General features: G+C 36.4%; 1 protein-coding gene across 1 annotated transcript in view; it reads left to right on the forward strand.

Annotated features, from left to right (window-relative positions):
• Positions 1-23,075, forward strand: part of cacna2d1a (calcium channel, voltage-dependent, alpha 2/delta subunit 1a) — an 87,174-nt gene that overhangs the window by 41,249 nt on the left and 22,850 nt on the right. Inside the window, exons 5-22 of the mRNA XM_067428725.1 lie at positions 1,971-2,006; positions 2,115-2,244; positions 9,131-9,262; positions 11,054-11,123; positions 11,250-11,300; positions 13,133-13,232; positions 13,895-14,053; positions 14,568-14,672; positions 17,718-17,796; positions 17,876-17,925; positions 18,010-18,099; positions 18,187-18,264; positions 18,376-18,450; positions 18,971-19,045; positions 19,488-19,559; positions 20,945-21,016; positions 21,488-21,549; positions 21,901-21,977. Coding sequence (XP_067284826.1) covers positions 1,971-2,006; positions 2,115-2,244; positions 9,131-9,262; positions 11,054-11,123; positions 11,250-11,300; positions 13,133-13,232; positions 13,895-14,053; positions 14,568-14,672; positions 17,718-17,796; positions 17,876-17,925; positions 18,010-18,099; positions 18,187-18,264; positions 18,376-18,450; positions 18,971-19,045; positions 19,488-19,559; positions 20,945-21,016; positions 21,488-21,549; positions 21,901-21,977 — 1,513 coding nt within the window. The remainder of the gene's footprint in view (positions 1-1,970; positions 2,007-2,114; positions 2,245-9,130; positions 9,263-11,053; positions 11,124-11,249; positions 11,301-13,132; positions 13,233-13,894; positions 14,054-14,567; positions 14,673-17,717; positions 17,797-17,875; positions 17,926-18,009; positions 18,100-18,186; positions 18,265-18,375; positions 18,451-18,970; positions 19,046-19,487; positions 19,560-20,944; positions 21,017-21,487; positions 21,550-21,900; positions 21,978-23,075) is intronic.

Below are 23,075 nucleotides of genomic sequence, written 5' to 3' on the forward strand. Positions count from 1 at the left end.
CCTTTAACAGTGTTGGGTGTTACTACTAAGTAATTAGTTACTGTAATTTAATTACTTTTCCCTTGAAAAAGTAAAGCAAGGGATTACTCTTTTTTGTGTGTAATTTAATTAGTTACTAAATACTGTGTATAGACTGTAGAACAATTATATATAATACAATAGTGGAATTAACGTCTAACTTAAAAATGCATGTTTTTATCGATCTTCCTCCTATTAGTAATTCTTTGGACAGTTAATATGAATAATTGATGTAGTTTTATATTATGTATTTAATTGAATTAAAACAGAGCCATATAATGTCCTTCCTTGAATTGCTTAACTTGAGGTTGATATAGGATTTGGAAAGTAATTAGTTAATTACTGTAATTTAAATAAAAATGAAAAAAGTTATAAATATAAATATTAGATAGAAAACTTGCTGTTGACTTTGCAACTAACTGAATTAAGTTCAAAAACTAAAATTACTAAAACTGAATAAAAAAAAGAAAAAAAGAAAGCTAAATAGAAATATCACCCAAAATAATAAAAGCACATAACAAAATTACTACAACTAAATGTAACTTAATTCAAAAAATTCAAAATAGGTATAAATACTATAATAGTACACAAATATTTATTAAGAGGCACTTAAAATTAGTGACTTTTAGTTTTTAATGGTATCATTTTTATTTATTTACACACAATATAATTGAATATTGACCAGAATTGTATTATATTGCACATTTCCAATTTGCATGTAAATTATTATATTATACTTAAAAATGTAATTATATTATACTTAAAATATAAACCACCCAGGGCCAATTCTAGGCAAAACACGTGTGGGTGCCTTTATGTTCAAAAGTCCATCCTGCCTGTAGCTCTTACAGCAGGTGCTTCTCTTCAACTGTTTGTTATAGACACAATTGCTGTGTTACCGGTGACAGACAGACAGCTTTTCTTTTGAATTATCGATGGGATGCTGGTACCAGTCGTGTTAAACACAACCTACAAGGTCAAGAGTTGGATGTAGAGGTGACCTGTACACGCATGTCTCAGCAGTTAGTGTACTATAACCTAAAAACAGTGTCTGCCACACGATTAGCGAACAAGTAGGACAGGTGGCGGCAGCCGGTGATGATCCACTCCTATGTCTCCAAGGCAACTGTATGTCAGATACTGAGCTTGCTTGTTAACGCCCCTCTAATGCTAGTCCTGACAGCGCCCTCACACTGTGAGGAGAACAACCCTGGGAGGAGACGCAGACACACGCACGCACGCACGCACGCACACACACACACACACACACACACACACACACACACACGCATACACATACACACCTAAAGCAACATCCCTTCTGGGAAAGAGAGAGTACAGAAATTGAACAACTCGTGAATGCATAGAGATTAGTTTGCAGACGTATGTACAGAAAACCCCAAACTATATAAAAACAGTTAGACACATTCAAATAAAACATCGCTGGACATCATGTCAGAGATGGAAAGTTTCCCAAAAAAATCATTAAAAAAACTAAAACAAAACAAACTGGGGATTGATAAATTTTTTAAATAAAAACAAAAGATTTTGGTTCAATTAAAGCCTTTTAAATACTTTCCTTTAAATAAGCATGATTTAAGGATACACTCATTTCCTTATTAATAATAATGAGGAATAATGATTTTAGGCACCACATTTTTGTTTTGTTTTCAAATTAACCTGCTGAAGTATATAGAAAATTATTACCAAAAATAGATTAAAGACAACATTTTAGGAATGTTAATTTGTGATTATGAAATATAAAGCCTAGTTGTTGCACAAAATCCTGAATTCCTGCAACCTTCTGGGAATGTGTATGAATGATTTATTAAAAAACAAAAACCTGTGTACAACATAAATTTATTTTAGGATACACTATCCTAATGAATATTTCAACTTGTGAAAAATATAGAAGATAAAAAAATGCTAACTTCTCTCACTCTATCAAACAGGTGAATGACACCATCTACTACAATGCCAAGGACAAGGTAAGATTTCACTTTTAAAATGCAGATTATGATAAGTACTAAACAACAGAGAAATGTAAATTACAGAATCGTTTTTTGTTATTTGAGAGATTTTGCTTGTCTTCCTAGTATGACATTAATGACACAGAAATACGGCAGAATCGACTCAGACCAGAATTCAAAGAGGATCCTGCTTTCAAACGCCTCGTTTCATACAATACAACAGCAGTGCACATTCCCACAGATATCTACGAGGGCTGTGAGTATACACACACACACACACACACACACACACACACACACACACACACACACACACACACACACACACACAGACACACACACACTATCAATTGAACATGTTTTTTATTACGACTTTGCATGGTAACTAAAATATCTGTGTATAAAAAAATCAATCTTTCAGTGACAGCTCAGCTTTATTGATATGTGTCAGGTGTGGACAGCCAGAGGCTTGTGAAAAAACTGCAGACTAAATTTAGAGAGCAGTCCAGTTCTAACGCAGCACGCCTGGCCCCCGAGTGACCCCACAACCCCCTAATATCCTCCAGCAAGAGAATAACTCTCACTCTCTGTCTTTTGCTTTAAAAGGTTATGGGTTATGAACGTCTTCAGGTTACTACCAGTGTTGAGAAAGATAGTAGATTTTGAGTAGCTTGCAGCCTGTAGTATTAAAAAAAGGATTCAGAAAGGGTGCTTTAAAATGATCAAAAGTGACCATGAAAACATTTTTGTTTTTATCTCAACATTGAGAATAATAACAAGAAATGTTTCTTTAGCACCAAATTAGCATATTAGAATGATTTCTGAAAGTTAATTTGAAGACTGGAGGAGCAATTACAGGAATAAAACACATTATTTATATATATATATATATATATATATATATATATATATATATATATATATATATATATATATATATATATATATATATATATATATACAGTATGAAATTTATTTATTTTTTGACAATTTATTTGGCAGTGGCTGGCAACTTTTTTTTTAAATTCGCTATTCACATTTTTAAAATTGAGATTTATACAGCACATGAAAGCTGAATTAATAAGCCTTCCATTGATGTATGGTTTGTTATTTGAAAATCTAGAATCTGAGGTTGCAAAAAAATGTAAATGTTGAGAAAATTGCCTTTAAAGTTGTCCAAAGAAGTCCTTAACAATGCATATTACTACTACTAATATTTTATATATATATATATATATATATATATATATATATATATATATATATATATATATATAATACACACATATATATATATATATATATATATATATATATATATATATATAATACATATATATATATATATATATATATATATATATATATATATATATATATATATATATATATATATATATATATATATATATATATATATATATATACAGTATGAAATTTATTTATTTTTTGACAATTTATTTGGCAGTGGCTGCCAACTTTTTTTTAAATTCGCTAGCAGGAAAAAAGTTAACCCCTGTCCACAATATATCTTAATAATTCCCTTAAAGCTGTATGTTAATAAACATCAAATTGTATGTTAGCTGTGATTTTGCTACTCTTTATTAAATGGTCAAAATGACTAGCACCTTCTTAAGGCAAAATGTATTATATACTCTGTGTTGACCGAAATCTGTTGTCCTCAGCTGTCGGCTCACTGTAGCTTACCCTTTGTGAGTGTTTTACAGGCAAATGAGCTGAATGTGATATTTGTGTTCTAGATGAGGACTGAAGCAGCCGCGCTCATCATATGACTCATCTCAGTCTGTCTCTCTTTATCTACTTTTACTCACTTCAAATTACTCTCAGTACCTATTGCTTTCCGCCTGATTTTCTTGGTTAGTTCTTACCCATAACCTTCGCTCTGCAACAGCCACTGGGCGAATCTTTCAGGCAGCATTCTTTATTTTTCATTAAATCTGTTTTTTTTTTTAACTCACTATATTTAATACTAGTTTATTATGTAATAATGTGGCTGATTATTGAAGTGTTTGTGTAGTTTTATATGTGTGTGTTATTAGAGGCTCTGGGCTGTCTGTGTGTGTTTCTTATTAAGACATGAATCTGTACTTTTTGCCTAAACACACCGTGTCATCTGTCACTACAATCTCAAGATGGACATATATGTGTGTGTGTGTGTGTGTGTGTGTGATAGAGAGAGAGAGAGAGAGAGAGAGAGAGAGAGAGAGAGAGAGAGAGAGAGAGAGAGAGAGAGAGAGAGAGAGAGAGAGAGAAGAGAGAGAGAGAGAGAGAGAGAGAAAGAGAGGGAGAGAGAGAGAGAGCACGATGACGTGTATGTCACACGGAACCCTCTGGCTGTGCTCTTAGTGCTCAGATTGTTTTTTCTGTTGACTATCTGCCCTAATTCATTTAAACCAATGAAAGTTAGCTTGTCATCAAATCACCACATACTCTTTCACTTCTCCCCCTCTGTCCTTCTCTCTCTCTTTCTCTCACTCTCATTAAATTGAGCTATAAATTATTTTTGTTCGTCGCAATCAGAATGTCAGAAACAAAACAGACTACCGCACAGGCGGCCGCTACTCTTAGAGACAACTTCTAGTTCTACCTCCATCTGTTTTTGCAGTTTCACGTTCTTATATTTATAAAAAAATACTATGGCAGAGATAGCATAACATTGTGATCTTACATGATATATATACAGCTCTGACATTTTTTTAGAGACCACTTAATATTTCTCTCTGAACAGCAATAACAAACAATGGTTTTGGTGATTGTAGTCACTAGTCAGGCTCTAATTTCTTATTTTAGTTTATATATGTGACCCATGTGACCAGTCATCTCTTTTTTTTTTACATATTTACGGTATGAAATGTACATTAATGGAACATGATCTTTACTTAATATCCTTATATGATTTTTGCATTAAATAAAAATCTATCATTTTGGCCCATACATACGTGCGACTTATTACTGGTTTTGTGCTACAGGGTCACATATATTTATTTATGTGGCCTTTGGTCACATCATTATTTATTATTTAATTAGTTTAATTTTCAAACATTATTTAATATCATATCTGTAAAAATTAATGAGAAGACATTCTCAATATTAGTTCCTAATTATTTTTGGTCACATATTGTGACAGATATTTCATGTATTAGTCACCACATAGAGTTGTTAAAAGATGTTGCATATGTTAATGTGTTATTTGTGCAAGTCACTTACATGATTCATTTATTTTAATTTAAATAGGCATATATTAGGTCACAGCTCCTGATAGCTCCTAATAACCCCTAATCACTGCCCAAAGAAATGTTATTTCCATTTTTTAAACACACATTTGCTACTTTGGCGAGTGTTCATTTTAGACTGAAGTATTTGAACAGTCATAACATTGCGCTTCCAATTTTAAAAGAATATTTTGTAAGGGGAGTTTAATCTTGAGGGAAGTTATTGGTGCTAACTTTCCAGACAGAAGCCAATAGAGAGAGACATAGATAGATATCTGGTTGTATGGGTGTTATCTAATGAGGATGTGTGTGGTGTCTAATCCTGCAGACTGACAGCCTGATGGATGAACAACAGGAAGGGGTGTGAAACCACTTCTGATCCAACACACACACACACTCACACTCACACAAACACGCAAATGGATACACCTCGTTTCAATGTGATAATCTACACTCTCATTTACTAATGCACTTCCTTTAGAAACAGTCAATTATGATGCCTTCGTGGACTAGTCTTATGTAGAAATATGTGTCAGGAACTCTCCTTGCACTATTGACCTCTTGCACAGTCTGTATGTAAAGGGATGATGTGTGTATTAAGTTTGTGTGTGTCCAGAAGGGATATCCTCTCGCTGGATGATTACAGGCTTTCTTAATTCCACAATACCGATGCAATGTTTTTTTTCCTGGGCTGTTGTGAGAGAGTTTGGAGCTAGTTGATAGCTTGCCATATTTGTATACGTCTTGGTGTTGACGCTATGGGGAACGCCCTCAGAGTGACCGATGCCTAAGCTTATCCAGTTGACTGCAAGTGATTTCATACTCATCTCATGCCAATGTCAAAATCATCCTGACCGTGATGCGGGTCATTACATTAACACACACACACACACACACACACACACACACACACACACACACCCCTGCGGAGAGAATAGGCTCAGTAATTTTACTATCATGTCCTACTTCCACCACATCTAGCTCCTTAGAGCTGGATAGCGCCAACAACATACTCTCAGCTGGCACGGAAAAAACACAGACCAGGCTTCTGAATCCAGCAGATCACCTGAACTGGCAATAGGAGATTAGGAAATCAACAACCCCATCCCAAACACCTTTCCACCTTTCTAATCTTCAACCCACACGAACAGAGCCAACATGCTGCCTCAGCAGAAGCAGGGAATGAACTGTGGGGGAAAGACCCTCTTCCCTCGTGAAAAGGGTCATGCGTGAGCAGAGCTTTTTGACTGCAAAATTTTCACAGTGAGTGCATTCCAGAGGCGTTCCCCATAGCGTCAGCACTAAGACTCAGCATCAGAGTTCCATTGTAAAACAGAACCAGTTAATTACAGCAATTTCCAGCAAAAGTATGTATGCATTTATGGCTAGCTTTCTAGTTTTCTGTATAATTATAATACCGGTATCATTTAGGTATCATTGCATGTTTTCTAAGTCAAAGATCGGTTAACATCTGATGATTTTTTTTTTTTTACATTAAGTAATATTCAAATAAATAATGAAAGACAATGAATAAAAATACATTTAAAACTGTTTAAATTAGAAAAGGAAAATGTAAGTGAATATAACAAATTTAAACGTGTGTGTGTGTGTGTGTGTGTGTGTGTGTGTGTGTGTGTGTGTGTGTGTACTTGTTTATATCACATTGTGGGGACTATTTTATAATGTCCCCACAATGTAAAATAAACCTGAGATCACCTACACTGTACAAAAAAAAGTACAATTGACTTGGATGTATAAGTTGTGTGACGGGGTGAAGAAGTACACGACACAGGAGGGCAGGTGAATTTCCCCGAAGGGTGGATTTATTGGTGAAATGAAAGTGAAAGTGCGTCGTGTAGAGTGCTCCGTGTGATCTCTCTCTCTTGTCCTCGGTGCTCGCGGTGATGAGGGTCCGTGCTCAGAGTGAGTGCTGGCCGTCACACGCTGCTCTCTGGAGGGAAAATGGAGACAACAGTTAGTCTTCTGGAGACATCTCTCACCTCTCTGGCCGGCGTGCAGGCTTATAAAGCCGCCCGCTGATGAGCTGCAGGTGTGACGGCTCAGCCCGTGATGAGCGGGTGCAGGTGTGCCCGCCTTGTTTCCAGGGCGACGCTTATGAGCGCTCGGGACACTTGTCACAGTTGTTAAAAATCTTGGATTATGTTAAACTGACTTTATAAAATTGCATCTTGTATAACTTATTAAAACAAAGTTTAACATTGCTTAAGTTATTTTAATGAGTTAAAGCAATGTAAAAACACGTCATAACTTATTGAACATACACAGTGTACAGTGCACAATGTAAATGGATTTATAAACATACTAAATTATATTTTTCTAAAAATGCAGAATGTTTCCTGTGATGGGTAGGTTTAGGGGCAGGGGCAGTGTAGGGGGATAGAATGTACAGTTAGTACAGTGTAAAATCTAGTCTGACAAGCCGTACCCACATCAAGATGTTTGGTCTGGAAACTCACCATTGACAGGGCTCGATCCGAGGGGTGGGATAAACGGTTGTCTTTCAAACTCCCTCTGCACGCAATTGGATAGCGCTACAACCAACCAGAGCAACATGAAGCAGAGCTAGTTGATGATTAAACATTTGCTGTATCCGGTCGGCAAAACTCTGAAAACATCTTCCCTTTTTAAGAATGACTTCAGTGCCGTTCTTTGTTCTTCTTCAAGAGTCGCGATCAAAGCTGATTCGAAAGACCGCCGTTCACCAGCTTCTGTGTTTACGAGTAGCACGCAAGCGAAACTCGGCCGTCATTATGTTAAGCCCCGCCCACCGACTCTATACATGATGTGATTGGCCTGACCAGAGTTTGTTTTTTTCAGCTCAGAAGTATATTGAGAGTTGCTAGACAATATTCGCAGCAGATTACATTTGCTGCCTCTAGGGTGCGTCTAGCTTTCTAGGCTATGTAAAATCCATTACGCCTATGGAAAGTCCCCACAATTTACAAAACACAACATGTGTGTGTACTCGTAAGTGATGCTGTTCCGTAGTTGTCCTAACCAGGTGTGACATGGCAGTTTCTAGTGACAAGTAATCTTGCCAATCTCAAGATTGTCTCAGCCAATCAGAAGATATTTGATGTTTAATGTATGTTAAAATGTAATGGGACCGATAACTTGAGCCTGGGGACACGATGCTTGACTATGAACCGAGATATAAATAGATATAAATAAATAGAGCAAGATAAATTTGGGAAGATGGCATTGGGCTGTTGATGGACCCTCTTAAAGATGATCAATATAGGGTCTGGACAGCTTTTGAGTGATGGAGAAGCCTGTATTGATTTACACACCTAGAGTGGGAGGAGTCTTGATGGAAAGAGGAAGTGGGTGACTTAAGAGGTAATAAAACATGTCCCATGAGATCAGGCACACCAGCTTCTTCTTAGAATTAGATTGTCAATGCTACTAAACCAAAAGAAGAAAGAGATATCAAAGGCTTTTTTTAAGAATGAGTCATGTGGCATCATGGGGAATGATGTCATATCTTTGCAAGGTTGCTCATTTATGTTCATTTTAAAATGTTAGCATCACTCTCACTTACAGCAGACATAGTGTCCATATATGGCATTCTCTGGAAAAACGGCCCAATTTTCCTCTAATTCGTTTAGAACTGCATTAGCTAATAGTTCACTTTGTTGTTTCCTCTACCGCAGCTTCTCCAAGTGGTTTATCACTTTGAGTTTAGCTTAACATGATGGTGTCTGAAATTTTGAGAGACGGTTTATTGATTTATTGTTGAATTGGGCTTCATTTGAGTGTTTGTTAGAACAAAGCTCTCAGAATACATGTCAGCATGTGTTAAATCACATAAGACCTGTAGGGATGCTTCACATCCGCAAGTTAGTCATTAAATATGATTTATCCTGTGTATGTATATGTTTGTAACAGCCACTATAATCCTGAATGAGCTGAATTGGACTGCGGCTCTGGATGAAGTATTTAGGAAGAACAAGGAAGATGACCCGTCCCTCCTCTGGCAGGTGTTTGGCAGTGCAACTGGCCTGGCTCGATACTTCCCAGGTAAAGCAGTGGAATGATTATGAATATTTACAGTCATTCACCATAACACAGAGACTATGTAAAGCACATTGACACTATATATGCAGCCATACAGTATGGTGCATTTACAGTTAACGCAAAGATTTCATAGCTGATAGGGGTTTTTGAGGGTGACATTTGAAATAAGGCCATAAACTAATGAGCAAAAGGGCTGGTGAAGAAGTACCGGGGCAAGAATACAAGAACAGGAAACCAAAAATAACTGCTCTGAACTATAGACAACCTCATGCAGGTCTTAGTATTAAATCCTTTGGTTGCTGTGCTGGTTTCAAACTGATTAGTTAGCCTGTAATGACATCATCAAGCACTTACTTTAAATTTTAAATGTCTGTGGAGGAGCTCTGACCTCATATGCGGTATCATTTGAAAGCTTAGGATGTCAACTTTCTGGAGGTATGCATCACTTTGGCATTTGTTTTACACAAAGTAACTTATTTACACCGAAATACTCTGGGACCATTTTCGCCTGGATTTGGCCTCCCCAAATTGAAGAGCTTCCCATACCCACATAGAGTGGTCTGAATACACAGTTTTGGTGTTATTCAACGTTTTGAAGTTATATAAAATGCTGCTAAAAGTGATAAATATGTAAGTATATGTTGGCTGATCTGTAATAAATCCCTCCAAAAAGAGGTGTTTTTTTATTTATTTATAATAAGTGCCTCTTTTTTTCTTTTCTTTTTTTTACAACTCAGCCAACATGTTTATCACTTTCTGTGTTTAATGTAACTTCAAAGGGTTTCCTGTAAAATGACACCAAAATTGTGTATTTAGAACTGTCCTCCACAAAATACGACTCTATAGGTTGTTTTTCAAGCACCTTATTACAACCTATATTTACGTTTTAAAGGCATGCGCCCTCTAGCTGGCATAAAAATAATGACAGTGTCGTGTTACGTCTGACGTCATGAATTGACGTGTGACTGTGGTTACCAATCACAATGCGTGTTCATTTTAATGCAATGTGTGGACTTTTAACCACTTGTCATATTTCCATTTAGCAAAAATATTTTTTTATAATTTACAACTACTATTGTTTGGAGGACATGTTGGTATTTAGACCACTGTATGTGGGCATGGGAAGCTTTTAAATTTGGGTTGGCCCAAATTCCCAAAAACGGTCCCAGAGCTTAAGATGTTAAGAAGTTAGGAAGTGTAGGAGGTTGAATAGTTGTGAACACTGTCTCTGATAACCTCTTAGGGTTATTGTTTATTACATTTTTTTAGTATCAAAATAATTGTGATTTATTTGAATGATTTTTATTTAATTATTAATAAATGCTAAACCTAAATTTTAAATTACAGAAGGCTTAATACAAAATAATAAGTGCAGATTTTTAAATAGTTGATGATTGATTTATTGATTTATTAAATTATTTATTGATTATAGAAGGTTGAACAGTGAACAGTAACTGATCACCTCTAAGCTGCTGTTTCATTTTTTTCTTTAGTATCAAAATAGTATAATATTTATACTCAATTATTTGTTTTTGTTTTTAAATTATCAATAAACATTAAACCAAAATAAATTCAATGTTAAATAAAAATTAAATATTTTGTATTGAATACTGTGAATTTTATTTAGTATTCATATTTTGTTCATATATAATAGGCACTAAAATCTATTTCTATTTGTTAAATAACCAGTTGTTGCATGAAAATATTTTATTTCCAATATTAGAAGTGAGTGTGGAAAGTTGGAAAGATAATAATCGTAACAAACCCAGTATCCCATAATCCCATCTGCTATAGCTTCTCCTTGGGTTGACATGAAGAACGCACCGAACAAGATTGACCTGTATGATGTACGCCGAAGGCCCTGGTGAGCAAACCTGTGTTGTTTCATCCCTATACATTTGTGCATGTGATGGAGATAACAAGTGCGATTTTCTTCATTTTGTCTCTCAGTTGTTATGGCTGATGGGTTTTCTCCTGTGTGTGTTTCTAGGTATATCCAAGGTGCAGCTTCACCTAAAGACATGTTGATCCTGGTGGACGCGTGAGTGAAGTCTCTATGATTTACTGTTACAGTTCATACACTCACTGACACAAAGCTACTCAGCTGAATCCTGTTTCGGTTGTGCACTTTGAGTAATTGGTTGATCAGCAGAGTATAATTTTTCATTGCATGTGACAGATTCCACAATATCCACTTAAAAAGCTCATGTTAGTTCTGCGTTAGAGTCATTTATCAACGTTAGAAAGAGAGAGATGCTGATTAAAGAATGACGCAATGTGGCGCTAAGCCAATGCAAAGTGAGATTAATAAACATGAAAAATCGACTTTTGACATCTTTGGCAGGCTGTTAAATAACAGTTTTATTAAATTAAGCAGTTTATGAATATGTTAGTCAGAATATATAGTTTATGAACACTGGATTTAGTACAAGCAAAAAAAAGCACCTTTATGTTCCTATAATACACCTTAAACTGTTACTCCCAACTTACTCATTTAATAATTGCATTCGAAATAAAGAAGCACATTAAAGTAATGTCCGGCATTAAAATAAATGTATCATTTGGACTATAACTGAAAAGTCAGTTACATATATGATCCAGAAATCCTAAATTCATCAAAAGCAAAAGTTATTTGAGATTATTAGTATTAATGTGCTATATTTATCATACAGAAAGGCCCACTGAAGTGCCTTGAAACGTGCAGCATTATTCAATTTCACCTGAAACAGCTCCAGCTGTTAGCAGCTCCTCCCCTTTTTTAAAACGGCCAATAGCGTTTTGTTTCTATTACAGTTTGACTAGAGCCTTTCTGTTTGATAAAGGCACAGTTTCCTCCTAATCTCTATGCGTTTTGTTGTCTGCGCCGACACGCTCATGTGACACTCTACGCTCTAGTACTCTATAGTGTGTGTATACACGCTGTGACGGTGCGTCTGAAACTAACGTGAAACCAGACTTCATTCACCTAAAAAAAGTATGTAACCTGGTTGCCTTAAAATTTTAAATTGAATTAGATAAAAATAGTTGATACAATGAAGGAAATTGGTTTAATAAATAAAAACTCAAAATATTATTGTATCTGAACCACATAAATAAAAAACAATTACAAATCCTGAAAATAGCACAATTTGGCATGCTTCACTGCATCATCACAAATAAAACGGGGGGGGGGGGGGGGGGTGAAACACTCAGTTTCAGTCAATCTCATGTCAATCTTGAGTACCTATAGAGTAGTATTGCATCCTTCATATCTCCGAAAAGTCTTTAGTTTTATTATATTTATTATAAACGTTTTTTTTTTTGTTTTTTTTTACAGTGTATGCACTCTGTGCCATTGTTTTGGAGCACACCTGCTTATTCCTAACATATTCATACTAAAAGAAAAAAAAATGATTTCAAGGAGCCTTTAAGGGGCTTCTTTTGGTTACAAGTATAATTAGCCTCATTGTCTTTAGAAAATGTGGCTTTGTAGATTTAATTCTCTTATTGCTTAGCTGTAATGATGATGGTGTTGTGCTGTCTGGGCATTGAGCCCATTAGTGTAGTTCAGCTTTAGCCAATCAATGTATTTTAGCTTAATGACTAAACACTGAAGCACACACACCTCCCATTGGAATCACAGAGTGATTATTAACAAATAAAAACCTGATCCAGGATGTTGTTCAGGATATCTTGAGTGATTTGGTTATTTTCTTGTCCTTATGCTCTCTCCATTTTCTTTTTTTTTGTAAACTGTCCCTTTTGTATTCATTGTATCAATGTCAGCTAAATCAAATAAAAGAACTGAAAGCATGAATTAACCTAATATTTAGCAGCAAGTGTAGTAATTATATAGTAATAAACATGTTATAACTATGCTTTGCTTCCGTGTAGGAGTGGAAGTGTGTCGGGCCTGACGTTGAAGCTCATTCGCACTTCCGTCAGTGAGATGCTGGAAACGCTCTCTGATGATGATTATGTCAACATCGTCTCTGTGAGTATACAGGAGAAGTGTGTGTGTGTGTGTGTGTGTCGGTAAGAGAATGTTTGAATGATGAACTCCTCCGACGCTCCTCAAAAAAATCTGGATTCCTGCTGACTAGGAACAGAAAATTGGCGGGAAACAGAGGCGTCGAGCCTCCAAGCATCCATAACGTCATAGTTATTTTTTTGCGGTTTCAGTTAGGCACCGCTGAGGCGGCACGCCAAAGAATTATTGATATTTTCCGTCGCCTTCTGCTTCAGACGCTGTGCAATTCATTTATGGAATGCATTTTGTTTGTGAGACGACTGACAGGAATAAAAATCACAAACTCTGTATTCTGCTTTCAAGTAAGTGAGTGGTTTAGTATATTTTCAATTAACTTTTCTTCCTCTATTCCTTTAATAGCATTGTGCTTGTATTTTATGGCCTGACTCCAGCTGTGTGACGTTAGCTTGACGTTAATGAAATTAGGCAACAGTGCTCTAAGTGTATTGCTGGCACTGAGCCATGAGACTTGTGTAGAGGAACCGAACAAAGACTTGAATCTGAATGATGTAAAATGATTTCATAACTGTCCTTGCATGCGAGTGAGCCTTACTGTGTCTCACAATATTCATAGATTTTTACTGATAACTTACCAACTAACCACAAGGCTTTTTATATGATTTCAGTTCAACAATTCGGCCAAGTCGGTTGCCTGCTTTGAAAACCTGGTACAAGCAAATGTCCGCAATAAGAAGATTCTGAAGGAAGCGGTACAGAAGATCACAGCGAACGGCACCACTGACTATAAAATCGGCTTTAAGGAGGCTTTTGACCAGCTCTCCTCAGTAAGAATATATAATGCAGATTAAATAAGTAGCCAAGAGACATTATGGGGTCCAAAATATTTGTCAGTTTTACCCCTCAAAAGTAACATATTTACCTTCACAACATACTACCTACTCTTCTGGAAATCAGATAAGAAACTCTTCTTTTGTAGAGTATTTTTTATGTCTAATTATGCGTGACCCACAAGTTGTATATATATTGTGTATATTGAGATATACAAACATTATGGTTTAGTGCATTACAGAACTTCCTGCCAGATAACAAGTTTAATGTTTTAAGACAAGTTTTTAGTTTATTGCACCATCTTGTGGCCGGTTGTGCTAGTTATAATCAACAAAACTCCATTTGAGCACTTGAGATTTTGATTTTATTAACAGCAGAAGTGAATATTAGAGGCATCATGGTGGTTTATTGTCTTGTTTTTCTTGGACTGTTATTGTAATGCTGGCCAGAATCTTTGCACTTACAAATCGATTGGTTCCTTTTATATTAATGTTTATGTTAATGTCATAGGTTAATGTTTCAAGAGCAAACTGTAATAAGATCATCATGCTGTTCACTGATGGAGGGGAGGACAGAGCTTCAGAGATCTTTGAGAAGTACAACCCTGAAAAGAAGGTAAGGACACGCACGCGCACACACACACACACACACACACACACACACATGTTGGTCTATGTGGTTTACAGGGACTCTCCATAGGCGTAATGGTTTTTATACTGTACAAACCGTATTTTCTATCCCCTTACACTGCCCCTGCCCCTAAACCTACCCATCACAGGAAACATTCAACATTTTTACTTTCTCAAAAAAACATCATTTAGTATGTTTTTAAGGCCATTTGAATTATGAGGACATTTGATATGTCCTCATAAACCACATTTATAGTGTAATACCAGTGTAATACCCATGTAGTTATACAAATTTGTGTCCTCATAAACCACATAAACAGGCTCACACACACACACACACACACACACACACACACACACACTTATAGCTATATAAATTGGGGCACACCATAGACTTCGACTGTTTTGTGAACAGCTAATAGCAAATACACTAACCCTAAATTGTTTCATAAAATTTTTAATATATATACACTTTCATTCAAAAAGTGTTTTTATTTGTCTTTGTCAAAAACATGCATTAAACTGATCAAGAGTGACAGCAAAGAAAATTGTTACGAAATATTTCTATTTCAAATAAATACTATACTTACTGTACTTCAATTAATTTAATCTCATTAAAAATATCAGCATGGTTTCCATAAATATGTTAAGCTGCACAAATCAGCATATTAGAATTAATTCTTCATGTGACACTGAAGATTGGAGTAATGATGCTGAAAAGCTGCTGTGCCTTCACAGGAATAAATGATCTTTTAAAATATAATTAAATAGAAAACTTATTTTAAGTTGTAATAATATTTTTACAGTATAACTGTTTGTACTGAAATATTGATCAAATAAATGCATCCCTGGTAATCAGTAAGAAGTCTCGTTCTTCTTAAAAAAAAAGTTTATATACAGTGGAGATCAAAATTAGAGAACAATTTAGAAACATTAGATTTTTTTCAGAAATATTGTAGATAATCATTGCTTGAAGTTTGAAGGACGATTGGCTGTGGATACACCATTGTTCTTCTAGCATGTTTTACAAAATACCAAGCTACTTAAACAAAAACCTTTATTTTGTCAAAAACACTGTGATCAAAATTAGAGAACAATAACCAATGCAGCACAAAAAAACCCCATTACAACTAAAACGTGATGCTTACAGCAGTCAAAAATGAGTAGGAAGTATAGTGGCCCTAGTATAGTGGCCCTTGCTTTGAATGAGCTCAGCACATCTGCGGCCACAGGACATCACTAGATACTCACACTGCTATGGTGTGATCTTGGTCCACTCTTCTTCCAGTCTCTTCCACACTTCGGTAACTGTAGTGGGTTTCTTAGCCATAACTTTGTCACCAATGATTTTAGATAGATTTTCAATGGGGTTTAGGGGGGCGGCAGTGGCTTAGTGGTTCATGTAGGTTGTCTACAAACCGAAAGGTTGGTGGTTCAATCCTCGGTTCCACCTGACCAAGTGTCGAAGTGTCTGTGAGCAAGACACCTAACCCCAGCTGCTCCTGACGAGCTGGATGGCGCCTTACATGGCTGACATCGCCGTCGGTGTATGAATGGGTGAATGTGAGGCAAAAATGTAAAGCGCTTTGGATGGCCATAGGGTCTGTTAAAAGCGCTATATAAATGCAGTCCATTTACCATTTAGATCAGACTCTGGGCTGGCCATTTCATTATTTCAATGTTCTCACTTTCAAGGAACTGCTTTACCCATTTTGCAGTGTGATAGGGGGCATTGTCTTGCATAAAAATTGCTGGCTGATTGGGAGATGCTCGCAGTGAAGGAACCACATGTTGCCAAAGGAGGTTCTGATAAACAGGTTCTGAGGTCCTGCCATGTAGCTGTATAATAGGCCCAACTCCTGCTGCAGAAACATCCCCAAAACCATGCCACTTACTCCTCCATCTTTCACTGACTTCTTTGGGCACCTTGGGTTCAATCTTTCCCCAGTTTGATGCCGAACATTATGTTTCCCATCAGACACAAATAAATTAAACTTGCATTCATCACTAAAATGAACTTTGGACCAGTTCTCCTCTGTTCACACAACACGCTTCTCAGCAAAGGTTAGTCTAGCCTTTTGATTCTTTCTGCTGATGAGAGGCTTGGTCACTGCAGAGTGAGCATTCAGTCTGAATATGACAAGACACTGTATGGCGAGACAGATCCTTACTTTGTTCAGCTCTGAACTGGCGAGTAATTCCAGCTGCAGTGTTAAACCAATTCCACATTGAAAGTCTCCACATTGTCCTGTCCTCTCGTGCATGGGTCTTGTGTACCTTTTTGGGTACTTGAATGAATTAGTGTCTTTGTAAAGCTTCAATATTCTAGAAATTACAGATTTTGAATGACCAACTTCTTTTGCAAAAGCTGAAAAGGTCATCCCTTTGGCCTTCATCTGGACAACCTGGTGTCGTAGTGTTTCAGTCACCTTAGAGCGGCTTGCCATCTTGCAAAGTCATTGAAAAATGGAAAGTTTGCTTCAAGTTAAATTGGGTTTGCCAGATTATTACGGAAATTAGCACCAAGTGCCAGATTAACACCCAAAGCTTGAAGGTAATTTTCTCTAATTTTGACCAGCATTATTTTTCAATTGTCTTATTTAAGTTGTATATACTGTACTTCAGAATATATTTAACTTGTGAAATATGTTTGAAATCTGCCCTTCTGCTCCTGTTAGGATAATTTCAAAAAGGACTAAGCAGTGACCTTAAAATTTAGGAATTTGTATGTTGTTCTCTAATTTTGATCTCTACTGTAAATATATATATATATATATATATATATATATATATATATATATATATATATATATATATATATGTATCATTTGTATGAATTAATGTGTATTCTCGGATGTCCCAAATGCAGGTTTTGTTTATATATTAACAAAACCTCCATTTGGGACATCGGAGTATACATATTACATTTAACTTTACTTTGTGTCCCCAAAGTACATCTAAGATGTACGCACATACACCTACTTTTTCATTATAATCATGTCAATATCCATTTGCTTCTCTCTTCTCTCAGGTTCGAATCTTCACCTTTTCTGTGGGCCAGCATAACTATGATAAGACACCAATTCAATGGATGGCATGCAATAACAAAGGTAAAACTTACTGAAATTTAATTGCATTCAATTCGAGAGACTTCTTTCCTAATATGTGTTTTTATATAATTTTCTGCAGGTTATTATTATGAGATTCCATCCATTGGAGCCATCAGGATCAACACCCAGGTATATGACAGCATCACTCAAGCGCATAAACGTGACTTCTGTCCAGCGTCATATTTAAATGTAACCAGACTACTTCACACACAGGAGTACCTGGATGTGTTGGGCAGACCAATGGTGAAAGGAGACAAGAAAGAAAAAAAGGTGCAGTGGACAAACGTTTACGTGGATGCACTGGTACGTCGCCTCTTATATATCTATATCGGTAGATTTGTTCAATTAGACTGATTCAAAAGTACTAAATGGCTGTTGGTTGTGTTGCAGGAGCTGGGCCTTGTGATTACAGGCACTCTGCCAGTGTTCAATAGAACCAAGCCCTTGTTCAATGAAGTCAAGCCTAAGGTACTATTTTGTGGCACATTTGTGTTCTCAGTTAAGTCGTGTTTGTCTTATGAATCAGATGAAATGAAGTGGAACCAAATCTGTTTTCAAAATCCTTGTTATTAATTGCAGAACGAGTTGATTCTGGGGGTGATGGCCATAGACGTGTCTCTGGATGACATCAAGAGACTGACTCCACATTACACTGTAAGGCGTGAGAGCGTGTGGGCGCAATCTGCACTGCTTTATTTACGACTGATGGTTTGCAACATCGAAAAACTTGCACAACCGTTGCATTGAACTGTAGCAGCTGGGTCACGTTCAGTGCTGCTGCATTCCTTGTGTTTAGTAAATCTTTTTTTTTTTTGATGCCAAAGAAATTGAAATAGGTCAAACCATTCTCACAACTGTTTTGAAATAAAAGATAAATCTTAAATACAGACATACATACTCAATGAAAGCAAGGAAATCTGACATTGTGTGCCTGATTTTAAACTCCTGTTTGAGTTAATGGTTGCTGTCCTAAATCCACATATTTAATTATTTTGTATATAATACAGTTTCATGGTTTTAACATTGAACTTAAACAGTGGCTACATTTAAATTAAACTAAATAATAATAATGATATACAATAATAACAAACGTCATTTTGCAGTCTTAAAGGTACAAAACCAGCCTATCAAATGCTACAGAATCTTCATCACTCTTTTCTTTTGTTCTATAAAGCTTGGGCCAAATGGATATTACTTCGCCATTGACCCCAACGGCTATGTGCTGCTTCATCCCAACCTTAAGCCAAAGGTACGGCTCTCTCATATTTCTTTCTCCCTACTTAGACACTAGCTGCCAATAACCATGTGAATGATCAGTTGTGCATGGCTGAAGAACCTTCACTACAGGTTATGATGAAATAATCTAGGCCACCCACATCCGCAGAGGTCATCTGTCCTTTGTAATGAATATCATTTTATGCAATCCAAACACAATCGTTCTGTTTAGTTCACAGATGAAACGACATTTATTCAAAACACATGCATGACAATTAGTAAATGTTTAGTTAGCAATCCATGGGATTAGTGAACACTTTGTATGGAACAAAGTAGGAATGATGAGAAACGGTTCCTTGTTAGGCACTTCTTTGAGGAAAATGTGACTCATTGGTAAATATGTTTATACAAAAATGGTGTGTTGACCAGTATTGATTTATGGTATTACTTTGAAAGTTGTTGTTGTTTGTCGGCAGGATCTCAAGTCTCAGGAACCCGTGACGTTGGACTTCCTCGATGCAGAACTAGAGGATGAAATGAAAGTAGAGGTGAGAGCAAACTTGTATGCAATCTTTCTTCTGTGGGACAGAAAAGTTGATATTTTTTATCTGTACAATGCAAGTCAATTGACTGTACAAAAACTTTAGCCTTTGCAAAGCAAAATCTTTACAAAACAGCAACAGCCGAAAACCATTTTTTTTAAACACACTATATTGCCAAAATTTGGGGGCGCCTGCCTTTACATGCACATGAACTTTAATGACATCCCATTCTTAATCCCTATGGTTTAATATGGAGTTGGCCCACCCTTTGCTAACAGATTCAACTCTTCTAGGAAGGCTTTCCACAAGGTTTAGGAGTGTGTTTATGGGACCAAAGGTGTTCTATCAGGCTGAGGTCAGGACTCTGTGCAGAAGTCAAGTTCCTTCACACCAAACTTATCCATGTCTTTATGTCAGTCATGTTTGAACAGGAAGGAGCCATCCCCAAAATGTTACCACAAATATGAACATGAAATTGTCCAATTGGTATGCGGTAGCATTAAGAGTTCCTTTCACTGGAACTAAGGGGCCAAGCCCAACCCCTGAAAAACAACCTCACACCATAATTTCCCCTCCGCAAAACTTTACATTTGGCACAATGCAGTCAGGCAAGTACTGTTCCTCTGGACTCGTCCATCTGATTGCAAGAAAGAGAAGTTTGGGGGTCTGTAGCTATTTACTCTGCAGAAAGTTTGCGAGGTCTGCACACTGTGTGCCTCAGCATGCGCTGACCCCGCTCTGTGATTTTTACGTGACCTACTACTTTGTGGCTGAGTTGCTGTTGTTCTCAATTGCTTCCACATTGTTATAATACATTTAACAGTTGACGTGGAATATTTAGTAGTGAGGAAACGCTTGATTTTGTACACCTGTGGCCATGGAAGTGTTTGGAACACCTGAATTCAGTGATTTGAAGAATGTCCCAATACTTTTGGCAATATAGTGTACATTCTTTACATGAGTAAATAATACCAGAAAATAAAATATTTGGGTAAACTGTCCCTTTAAGCTCAAAATTCTGATATCAGCATTCAGATTCAAAGTTGGTGTGAATTTTATTTTGTAACATCCCTTGTGCTCTGTTGTACAGCTGTTGAAGTCATAACAAAATGATTATCGAAGCATCAACAAACAGCGAAGTTGATTCTCAGTCCTGTGTGATTTCATAACAATATGTTGATTATAAAAAAAATTATTTTCTCACTCCACAGCCCGAATTACTTGTTTTCTCTTTTGAGAGTGACTAACAGGACATTAGATTACAATAGCAAATGAAAGCAATGTCCCATTTTAGTTGAAAGTAATACTCTGCGTCAGCTTTTAAAGATACAGTGACAGTTTAAAATCAGCAATCAGTGACACACGTCTGTCTGACTTTTCTTTGTCTTTAGATCAGAAGACGCATGATAGATGGTGAGAACAATCGAACGGAATTCCACACATTTATAAAGTCACAAGATGAGGTAACTGTGCATACTTTAAACAATCAGTGCTTCTCAGCTGGTTTTAATTCAGAACCCAGATTTTACATCAGAGCTCAAATAAAAACAACATAAAACATTATAATGGTAACAATTATACAAATACAAACAAAATAGCTTAAAATGTTTTTTAAACCTTCTCAGGTAATAATTCATAGCACAGAACACATTGTTGTCAGTTTATCCTAGTCGTATTAATGTTAAATAGATCATATTTTTCTTTTAAAAAATTACAGATGAAATTACACTTAAATAGACAGAGTTTGATTGGCTACACATCCTTTGATATCCACAACAAAAAGCATTTTCTCCTCCCTTTTATTTTTTTGTTTTTGGTTTCCAGTTGAGAACCACTGGGCTACAACGCTATTTTTTTTTAAATGAATTTTTAAAAAGTAAAACAGAGAATAATGGTTCATTGAACCACTTTGTGTTGTTTTATTCTCATTGCAGCGTTACATAGACAGGGGGATCAGAACCTACACTTGGACTCCAGTCAATGACACAGACTACAGGTCTGAGAATCTTTTCTTTTTTTAATTTATTAAATTCTTTTTTAAAATTTAAGTTCTTTATGAAATGTTTTTGTGTTGTGGAGGTGTGTTTGTTTCTGTGGAATACAAGTGAACATATGAATGTTTCTTATATTTGCCACTAGAGGGCACTGTTCAAAGTCACAATGGCCTATTCAACTTGATGAGAGGATTTTATACATAGGATGAGGATGAAATCTCCTACATTTGAGTTTGCGGCTATAAATTTGAACCTTCATGATTAAAAATTTATTTAACCCCACTGGGTGTGTTAATTTCTCACTTCAAATAATGTAAAATGAAATCATTTATTTTTGTGTCTTCTCTCTGTAGTCTTGCTTTAGTTCTACCTGATTACAGTGTGAGCTACATCAAGGCCACTATAGGAGATACCATCACTCAGGCAAAATGTAAGTACCCACCGGCCCTTCACTCACCTTTATCAAACTCAGTGGAATGCCAATCCCTCGGCCTCAGAAATGAAAACTTGTAGCGTGAGCTCCTGGTTTTATCCTAAGAACTCAACCATTTCACATCTCTGTTTTTGACACCCTCACCTCCTCTGGAGATGTAACAGCGGGGTTTCTCAGTTGTGGTCTGTCTTCAAGAGCGTTCGCCAGACGGGGCGGCGACCCCCTTAACGGCAAATGCCCCTCACCCTGAGCATATTACACCCTGTTTTACTTCCAGATGCACCTCTGTGCGCGTGTTTACCCTCTCGTCCTTTCTCATGTGGCTTTTGGGATAGGAAAGCAAATCTCAAATGCCAATCATTTCAGGAGAGCCCTCATAGTTCCTGTACAATATTCTTATTCAAAGCTTCTGGAGTTGAATAAAATATTGTGAAATCCCTCATGTTCTTTCCTTTATTTTGCCCTCCCCAAACCCTTTTCATTCATTCATTCATTCTCTCTCTCTCTCTCTCTCTCTCTCTCTCTCTCTCTCTCTCTCTCTCTCTCTCTCTCTCTCTCTCTCTCTCTCTCTCTCTCTCTCTCTCTCTCTCTCTCTCTCTCCCATTCTCTCTCTCTCTCCCATTCTCTCTCTCTCTTCATCTCCCTCCCTCCATCTCACCTCCTTTCCTCTTTTCCCTGTCTGTCTATAGCTTGGAGACCCTCCGAAAATTCTGGCAAGTATTTTCCTTCTGTATTTCCTTCTCACAGTTTTCAGTAATTCTCACTAGAGATCGGCCGATGTTTTTTGTGACAACATCCAGTCTTTCACATTTTCTGAACTCATTGTCAATATTTTGATCCAATTTTAACCAATTTAATGATACCAAAAATAAATCAATAAATATGCAAATAATATATTTTAAAAAATCAGGGTTATACAACTGTCCTGATATTATAATACACTTGAGTTAATATAACTCTTTACAATTTTTTAATTGAAGACAGAAACGCACTATACGCGTGCTTTTTAAGGTGAGGGAGGGTATGGAGGATGAAACCTACAAAAATAAACAACCGTGACAAAAAATAAATAAATAATAAATTACAAAAATAAAT

Source organism: Pseudorasbora parva, chromosome 20 (genome assembly GCF_024679245.1).
Source record: "Pseudorasbora parva isolate DD20220531a chromosome 20, ASM2467924v1, whole genome shotgun sequence".
Classification (NCBI taxonomy): domain Eukaryota; kingdom Metazoa; phylum Chordata; class Actinopteri; order Cypriniformes; family Gobionidae; genus Pseudorasbora; species Pseudorasbora parva.